Consider the following 9338-nt stretch of genomic DNA (forward strand, 5'->3'; position numbering starts at 1 on the left):
CCCCGCCTTATGTGGGGTCTCCAATCAGATGCTCCATCTTCGCTGTTGGCTTTTTTCTTCCTTAGTGGTGTATAAAATAATAGTGCTCCTCACAATGAGCCTGGTAAAGCAGATGGAATATTGTAATACCGAATCTAGGAAAGCAAGCACTAGTGAGTTTTCCATGTTAGGCAATAACTTTCTCTCACAATAGCTGCAGTGTTTTGTTTTGTTTTTAAACATATTTATTTATGCTGGAGAAGACTCTTGAGGGCCCTTGGACAGCAAGGAGATCAAACCAGTCAATCCTAAAGGAAATAAACCCTGAATATTCATTGGAAGGACTGATGCTGAAGCTAAAGCTCCAATACTTTGGCCACCTGATACGAAGAAGTGACTCATTGGAAAAGACCCTGATGCTGGGAAAGACTGAAGGCAGGTGGGAGGAGAAGGGGACGACAGAGGGTGAGATGGTTGGATGGCATCACTGACTCAATGGACATGAGTTTGAGCAAACTCTGGGAGATAGTGAAGGACAAGGTAGCCTGGTGTGCTGCAGTCTATGGGGTCACAAAGAGTCATACACAACATAGTGACTGAACAACAGCAATTTATTTATGTCTCTGTTGGGTGTGAGTTGCAGTGCATGGGCTTCTCTCTAGTTGAGGTGCTCAAGCTCAGTAGCTGGGGTGCACAGGCTTATTAGTTGCCCCATGGCATGTGGGATCTTAGTTTCCTGACCAGGGATTGAACCCAAATCCCCTGCATTGGAAGGTGGATTCTTAACCACTGGACCACCAGGGAAATCCTTGATTCGATGTTTTAAAAATCATCATTATTGGGACTTCCCTTGTGGTCCAGTGGCTAAGACTCTGCACTCCCAATGTAGGGGGCCCAGGTTCGGTCCCTGGTCAGGGAACTAGATTCTCCATGCTTCAACTAAGATCTGGTGCAGTCAAATAAATTAAAAAAAAAAATTTTTTTAAATCATCATTGTTAACTAGAGTTATGGTTGACATTAGGGTGCACTTTTTGTGTTGCGTATCCTATGGGTTTTGACAGGTGCATAGTGACATTGCAGACTAGTGTCACCACCTTACTCTTCTCCCCAGAGCTTCCTCTTTATCCCTCTGCCCTCCCCGAGAGCCCCTAGCAACCACTGATCTCGTTACTTCTTTCATTCAGCAATATGCCTTTGAGTTGCCTCCGTGTCTTTTTGCAGCTAATATTTCGTTTCCTTGTACCACTGACTAACATCCCTCTGTGGGGATGTACCATTCACAGTCTGTTACAGCCTTTTCCCCTCAGTCCAGGATCCAGTCTAGGATCACATATTGCATTCAGTCATCATACTACTTTAGTTTCCTCTCCTGGGACCAGTCCTCGGTTTTTCTTGACCTTGACCTTCTTGAGTACAGGCCAGATATTTTGTAGAATGTCCCTCAGGTTTTGGGTTTCTGGGGTATTTCCTTGCTGTGAATTTCTGGAAAGAATGTTCTAGAAGTGATGCTGTGTTCTTAGTGCATCTTATTGGGAGAGTGCGATTTTGATACACGCCCCCCACCCCAGAACTGGAGATGCTAACTTGGATCACGTGACTAAGGTGGTAGCTGCAGGGATTTCTCACCTGTGAAGCTGCTCTCATTTCTTTTGTAATAAATGAGCCCTAACTGCTCAGCGACCCTGGAAATACAGCACCTCTTTCTTACACGGTGGCATCCTCCAGCCTCCCCAGGGCCACTTTCCCTCCCATGACTCACTCTTTCCCTGGCGGTTCCTTCCCGCCAGCTTTGGTCCCCGACTCTAGGCCTCTCACACCCTCTGATCCATTTCTTGTCTAGGTCCCTCCTTTCAGCTTCAGTCTCAAGGCCCAGAACTGAAGGGCATCAACTTGGGAGACTGCTTGGACTCAAGGTGTCTGAAGCTGACCTCACTGTGTTCCCTGCGTCCAGCCAAACCCCAGTCCCCATATAAGCAAAGCATCCTGACCACAGTCTTCCAAGCTGCATGCCTCTGGGTCACTCTGGACCATCACTGACCTTAGTTCTGTCCTAGACACAGAAGAGCCTGGATCGTGCATGGATGTCAGATGAGGAAAGATGAGGAAAGGAAAGGCAGGGAAGGAAGCCTTGTGTCCATATATCTCCTGCTGAATGGGGCTCCATTTTTGCTTGAGTAATGACAAGAGCACCCCTCACTCCAGTTGTTTCATCCAGAGGTTTTTCTCTTCGATTAACCAAACTGCCTCCAAAAGGCCAGCTCAGATGCTCTCACCGCCATCTGGTCCAAAACCAAGCCATGCGTGCATACTCAGTTGCTCAGTCGTGTCCGACCCTTTGCAACCCCATGGACTATAGCCTGCCAGGCTCCTTTGTCGATGTCCATGGGATTTTCCTAGGCAAGAATATTGGAGTGGGTTGCGGTCCCCACCTCCAGGGGATCGTCCTGACCCAGGGATCAAACCCAAATCTCCTGCATCTCCTGCATTGACAGGCAGATTCTATGTCACTGCACCACCTGGGACTCCCCAAAACCAAGCCAGGGGGCTGGAATAACACAGTTCTGAGGCCTCACCATCACATGCAGCACCATCCTGGGGAAGAAACAATGTTGACTCAGCCCCACCCAGCCACTACCATCCTGTCCCTGGGTAGGAGCTGTCCACAGCCTCTGAGCACTCCTGGGAAGTGTGTTGGGGCTCTAACTCAGTGCTTCGGCACTGAGAACTTAGTGAAGAAGATATTCAAAGTGTGTGGGCGGAGCCCAGCCTGGGATCTGTGATGCCCTAAGACTCCCTAGAGCATCAGGGAGATGCCCCTGGATTCTAGAGGAAACCCAGGGAGGGGAAGCCAACCAGCTTGTGGCTCCACATCAGTGAGAGGGACCTTGAGGGACTGAGCTCATTGCCAAGTGAGAGTTAGTGATGGTCACTGGTGGGGCCCATCTTGAATTGCTGAAGAAAAGCTGGCCTCTGCCCATCACCTTGAGCTCTTGGCACTGGTCTGGAGGCCTCTCTGAGCTGGAGAATGAGGCCAAATCAGCTCCCGGGAAAGACCCTAAAAGCCCAAGTGGTGATGCCACGTGACTTTCACACTCAGGGCCCCAGGTCAGGGTGAAACCAGCTTCACCGGAGGCCCAGGGGGACTTTGGTCATTGTTGCTGCTATTTTAAAAATTCATTCATTCATTCATTTCTATCTTTGCTGGATCTTTATTGCTTTGGGTGGGTTTTCCCTAGTTGCGGCAGGCAGGGGCTACTGTTCGTTGTGGTGCACAGGCTTCTCACTGCAGTGGCTTCTCTTGTTGCAGAGAACAGGCTCCAGAGCACAGGCTCAGTAGTCATGGTGCACAGGCTTAGCTGCCCCTCAGCATGTTGGATCTTCCTGGATCAGGGATCAAACCTGTGTTCCCTGCATTGGCAGGCAGGCGCCTAACCACTAGACCACCAGGGGAGTCCTTGCTGCTGTGACAACGGACAAAGCCTGTGACTGTTTTATCCTCTTCTTCTCTTGCCTTGAGTGGTTTGAGAAAACCAGAGATCTTTGTTTCTGGGAGAACGGACATTAGTCCCACTTCACAGATGGGAAAACTGTGAGCCCCACTTCACAGAGGCCGGATGCAGTTGGAGAATCAGCCTGGAGCCAGTGTGGCTCCTCATGTCGCCTGGGGGCCTTCCCCTCCCCTCCCCTCCTGTGCCCAGCCCTGAGCCCCCAGCCCCGAGCCCACTCACGTCTTCCACTTTGGTTTTGCAGACCCCGCGGTGGCGAGGGCTCGGCTCTCTCTGCCGGAAGGTGTGCTGCGTGGCGCTCCCCCTGCAGCTGCTGCTCCTGCTCTTCCTGCTGCTGCTCTTCCTGCTCCCAGTCGGGGAAGAGAACCGCAGCTGCTTCCTGGCCAACAACTTCGCCCGTTCCTTCATGCTCATGCTCCGCTATGACGGCCCCCCACCCACCTAGCCCTCCTTCCCCCCATTGGGGGCACTCGGGGGACACTCTTCTCCAAACTTCCAGCAGCCCCAGCCTCCTCTGGAAGATGCTGGGGGACCTGGAAACAAAGGCAGGCCAGAGCCTGCTGGGCTGCATCCATGTAAATACTATATCGATGTTCCCAGAACAAAATTACTTTTGTATACAGTGTTGTCTCAGTCTATTTATACTAAATGTGTACTACATGTGACTTAGGGGATAATGCATAGCCATTTTTTTAACATGCTCCGTATGTAAATGCTCAGTATGTATCATTTCACATATGACCTCTATTTGTCATTGGGAAAATTCCCAGCAGTGTTTTTGTCCGATGGGATCTTGCAGCATTTTGGCCTTGGTCTGCAGTCAGCCGTGGAAAGCAGGGACAAGAACATGTCGCTTGTATGGCCATCTCCTGTCCAGAAACCAAGTCCGATGTCCAGATGTTCATGAAGAGGACTCTGAGCCGTCGACACAGAACAGCGCTGGCCCTCACTCAGAGCCCGGTGACTCTTGGTCTAGGCACAGTCAGAACAGCCGTGCTCATCTAGACTTCAGAGTGATCGCAGACTAGATGCTGTGGGTGAGAAGCCGCAAAAGGGCTGATTCCAGGCTGGCCCAGGAGCTGCGGTGAAAAGTGGAAAGTGACAGAGTGAGATTAATGGAGGAAAGAAGAACTCCAAAGAGCAGACCCAGAGCTAAGAAAAGCACAGCAGAAGGGGGACCTCGAGGAGCTTGAATAGCCCAGACCAGTGAAGAAGGCCCACGGTCTGAGTCTTCAGGGAATGGTTAGGTCACGCTACACATGTTCTCTGCTCTGCTCAGGGAGAAAATGAAGGAGAAGGAGCTTATTGTTAAGATTCCCATGCAGAAGGGTAAGCACACTGTGTGTAGCACCCAGGTGCCTGACAGCGCCGGAAAGATGTGTTACCTCCGTCGCGCTGAGGCTGAGTTTTTCATCATCTACGGCTCTGGCTGAAGGGACAGAGGGAAGCATCTGATCCACCAGGGACCAGAGATCGGGGGTCCAAGACAGAGAGGAGGGGTCATCTGCAGAGCTCAGCCAGTCTGAAGGGCTCTCTCCTCCTCCCAGAAGGGACTTTGGAGAGAGCTGGGTCCTCTGGGCCACGAATGTCCCACACATGTGCCCATGAGGGACCCAGGGTCCAGATGCCCCAAACCAAGCCCTCCTGCGGGGGCTTGGCAGTTGGGCCCATGAGCCACCTGGGCCTTGAAGCTGGAAATATTGAATTGGCCAAAAATTTCATTCGGGTTGTCTGTAACATCTTATGGAAAAACCCAAACGAAATTTTGGGCCAACCTAATACATCCATTCCTCCCCAGGGAGTTCTGGAATGGTTCCTAAGTGTTTCATCATTGGCTCCTATTTTCCCCAAATCAACACTAAAGTTTCCTTGTGCCCACTCTTTACCGATTGATTTTCTCTATTCAGCTACGCATCGGAGACCAAGAGGGGATTCCTCGGGCCTTTGAAATCAGGGTCACAGGCCCAAAAAGGCCTTTAAACAGAGGCGAAACTGAAGACCCCAGGGGTCCAGGCCCCCAGCACCGTGCCCCTCACCCCTACACTGCCCTCTGGTCAGGGCTCTCGGCTCAGTGACCCAGGCCTCCCTGTAAGTGGGAAGAGCTGGACACTCACGGGGCAGGAAAACAGGGTCGCAGAGAGGAGACCTCCAGGCTGACTTAGAAAACACAGTTTCCTCCAGATATTTAGAGACCAAGACGCAAGGCCATTCTCCACGGGTGATGGCTTTCCTGGGAAATCTGGGGCTGCGTGAACCAAGACCTCGGGCCCAGGCGGCTGAGCCCAGATCCTCACTGGGTTGTGTCGGTCCAGCCTGAGAAAGTCAGCGCTGTGGCGGGGCCTTCGAACATCTCCACGCAGGCGGGGGCCCAGAGAGGGGAAGTAATTTACCCAGAGCCACACAGCAGCGGCGGCGGCTAAGGCCAGAGCCGATCCTGGTCACTGCTGCCTCTGGGTGGTGCCCGGCTCACGGTCACGCCCCACCAAATCTGTAACTTCAAACAGGCTCGAGTGACATGAATTCAGTTGGGTCACGTGTCCTACGTGTCAGGGAGGGAGAAACTGTAATGTATGGGCTGGCGGGAGGGAATGAACTTATATTTTTTAAACTTTGATACCACAGAGCTTGTTTGCATAAGTTTTTTTTTTAAAAAAGAGAATTGATATTTTCATTACTTTCATATAAAGACAGTTGTGATATGACATAACCATCATGTACTGGTGCTTCTCAAGTGTTATCTCTTTTGCTTAAAGTAGGTGCAGATAATTATGAATTTTATGACGTTCTAGCTTCCTGAGGACCAACCTCGAAGAGCTTTCACGTGCCTTTTGAGAAGGGTGTCGCGGTGGGACCTTCGGGTGTTTATTTTCCTCTGTCCCCTGGAGTGTGAGAGGTGGTAAGATGCGTCGAGTTCACTGCCCAGCCCAGTGGTGTGTTTCCGTGTGTGTGCGTGCACACGTGCAATGTGTGTGAGAGACAGAGACAGGGAGAGAGGAAGGGAGAGAGAGAGAGAGACAAAGTGACGGAGAGAGAGACGAGGAAGATGAAGAAGGGGGGGAGGGAAGGGGAGGGGAAGGAAGACAGAAACAGGGGATCCTGATCAAAGCTGCTGTTACTCTCCTTAGCTGTCTCTCGACCCCCTGATGAGGGACTCCCTGCCCCCAAGGTGGCCTTGTCTGGGCAGTGCAGGTGGGGTGGGGAGAGGTCCCTGCCTGCTCTGTGAATCCATGGCTTCCTTTGAGGGTCTGTTATCTGCGTGTCCCACTAGGGGCAGCACAGTGACCTCCAGCAAGCCTCTCACATCCCTGGCCCAATCAGGATTGTGCCCTAATTCCTTCTCCCGTGGGAACTCAGCTACTGGAGTCAGGGCTCTGCCTGTTCCTCTCACTCCAATAGGATTGTCACCCGTCTGGGTCAGCAACAGAGGAGAGGTGATGAGGCTGTGAGCAGTGGGCTCAGGTTCAGCATGAAATACATGGGCATCTACCCCCATGGCTGCATCCGTGGCAGACATCAATAATCGACCACCAAGCCCTTCCCCTCCCCAAGGACCTCAAAGGACCTCACAGTCCTTCTCAAAACCAGTCCAGGCAGCTGCTGCCAATCACTCACATTTGTCATGTGAGAAAAACCTGTTTGACATCCTTGTACCCGATCCTAGTCCCCTCAGAAAACTCTCAATTCTAGCCTTCTTTTTAATTTTAAAATTAGGGTGTCTCCAATCACTTCCCTTTAGTCTAGGCCCTGGGGGAGACAAACTAACCCCAGAGAGCAGGTGATGGGCTGAATTATCACACAGGACTTTTCAGAAAAGCAGATGGAGTAGGAAATGCTAAATTGCCAGTGTTTGTATAGACTGTCTTGGTCCAACTTTTTGCCCATTTTACAGATGAGAAAACTGAGGTCCTGACAGCTCCTGCTCACCCAGTGAATTCAGAGAATTCGTTCAAGAGGTAGGGGTAGATCTCTGCACCCACTGGGTGACAGAGTGACCCTGCTCAGGGCTGAGCAAAGTGGAACTGGAGCTCTGGTGTTAAGAGCTTGTGACCTTTGGTGAGTCACCTGCCACCTCCCAGCAGCCCCTGGTAAAAGGGGAAATTAACCCTGGAACATCCCATCCCTACTTGAAATGTTAGATATTCTGGGAAGATGATGGCAGGCTTCTGTCTTGAGGGAGACTCTCCAGCTGCTGCTGCTAAGTCGCCTCAGTCGTGTCCGACTCTGTGCAACCCCACAGACGGCAGCCCACCAGGCTCCCCTGTCCCTGGGATTCTCCAGGCAAGAACACTGGAGTGGATTGCCATTTCCTTCTCAAATGCAAGAAAGTGAAAAGTGAGAGTGAAGTCGCTCAGTCGGGTCCGACTCTTAGCAACCCCATGGACTGCAGCCTACCAGGCTCCTCTGTCCATGGGATTTTCCAGGCAAGAGTACTGGAGTGGGTTGCCATTGCCTTCTCCTCTAGAGTCAGCCACAAATGTCAGAACCTCCTCTTCTACCAACTTGGACTTAAATCAGGGGATATTGTTCATCCCTCATCCTGAGAAGTCAAGAGCTGGGCAGCTGTTGGCATCATTTCCTCACTTCAAGGATGTCGGAAACAAGGTTTCTGTGGCTCTCTTTTCTTTTCCTTATGATTACCTCATGGCCCAAGATGCTTGCTCTACCTCCAGATTTTTCATCTGGATTCCAGTTGGAAGAAGGGGAATGAGCTGGCTAGAAAATTTTCAGGAGCTTTCCCAGAAGCCCCATCCATACACTTCTGTTAGCATCTCATAGGTCAAAACCATGTGACATGGTTCCTTGACATCTGCAAGAAATCTGGAAATATATCCCCCCAACAAAACGGGCATCTCTTAGCAAGAAGGAGGGGTTGAGTGGATTGGGGTATCACGTAGGTGTCTCTGCCCTAGTCATCTTGAGCCTCTGTGTCTTCGTTTCATGCTCTGTCAGCAGAACTTAGGGGCATTCGTCATTGAGGGGTGAGAATGACCTTCCAACACTGTGCCCCACCTGCCTCCCCAGGTGGTGGGGGTCCCTGATTCCTTCGAGTCCTTCCCCCTTCATGAGGCATCGTAGCTTTTTCTTCCGTACTCAGGACAGTTCTAGACTCACTTTCTTGCAAATAAATCAAGTGCCTTTCTTGACCAGAGTGTGTGCAAAGGCAGTTCCCCTAGCCCCCACCCCATCCTGTCTGTGTAGACCCAGGGATAAGCTTTTTAACACTTTTGTGTTTGAATTCAGCCCAGGAAATTTATAGTTGCTTTAATTTCTTCTGGAACTTGAGTTACTCCTGGGCACAAATCCTGGAAAGAGAAGCTTTCTGAGTTTTCCAGGCCCCCCCCCATTTTCCAGCTGAGCCCCCAAACAGAACGTGGGAGGACACAGCCCAGGCGGCTCCCAGCATCCGCCTGACGGAGCCCACGGCGCTTCCAGCAGAGGGGCAGATTCAAAAGACTTAGACCATGATTTCTCCCTCAGTTTCAATTATAAGAGAAAGGCCTTCTCTTTGTCAAAGTGAGAAAGGAGAAATCTTTTTTTTTTAAAACAAATTAAAGAGACAAAAGCTCACCGTCTAAAACCAGATCTTCATGCAGAGCACCCAGAGCCTCCAAGAATAGTCAGCCTATTCAGCATCCTCCAGTGCCTGCCTTTTGGTTGTCATGGTAACGGGACAGCGGCTTACAGGTCGGTACCCAAGCACCTTGTCCAGACAGGGGCTGGTAATCCTACAGAGGGACCTCAGTTTTCCCAAAAGGCCCCAGGCTTCCTTTCAGGAAAGTTGACTTCTAAGCTCGGCAACCAGAGCTCAGGGAGGAGCCCTTCTTCCTGTTCTGATGGAAATGAGAGGGAAG

General features: G+C 51.1%; 1 protein-coding gene across 13 annotated transcripts in view; it reads left to right on the forward strand.

Moving 5' to 3' along the window:
- SYNE3 (spectrin repeat containing nuclear envelope family member 3) overlaps positions 1-6193 on the forward strand; it is a 97772-nt gene extending 91579 nt beyond the window's left edge. For all 13 annotated transcript variants that reach the window (XR_014071854.1, XR_014071853.1, XR_014071852.1 and 10 more), the window contains one exon: positions 3731-6193. Coding sequence is in view for 7 of the 13 variants with exons in the window: in XM_081552000.1 (XP_081408126.1) it covers positions 3731-3931 (201 nt within the window). In the remaining 6 variants the exon portion in view is untranslated. The remainder of the gene's footprint in view (positions 1-3730) is intronic.
- The last annotated feature ends 3145 nt before the right edge of the window (positions 6194-9338 follow it).

Source organism: Giraffa tippelskirchi, chromosome 12 (assembly GCF_054371585.1).
Source record: "Giraffa tippelskirchi isolate mGirTip1 chromosome 12, T2T-mGirTip1v1.2.pri, whole genome shotgun sequence".
Lineage (NCBI taxonomy): Eukaryota > Metazoa > Chordata > Mammalia > Artiodactyla > Giraffidae > Giraffa > Giraffa tippelskirchi.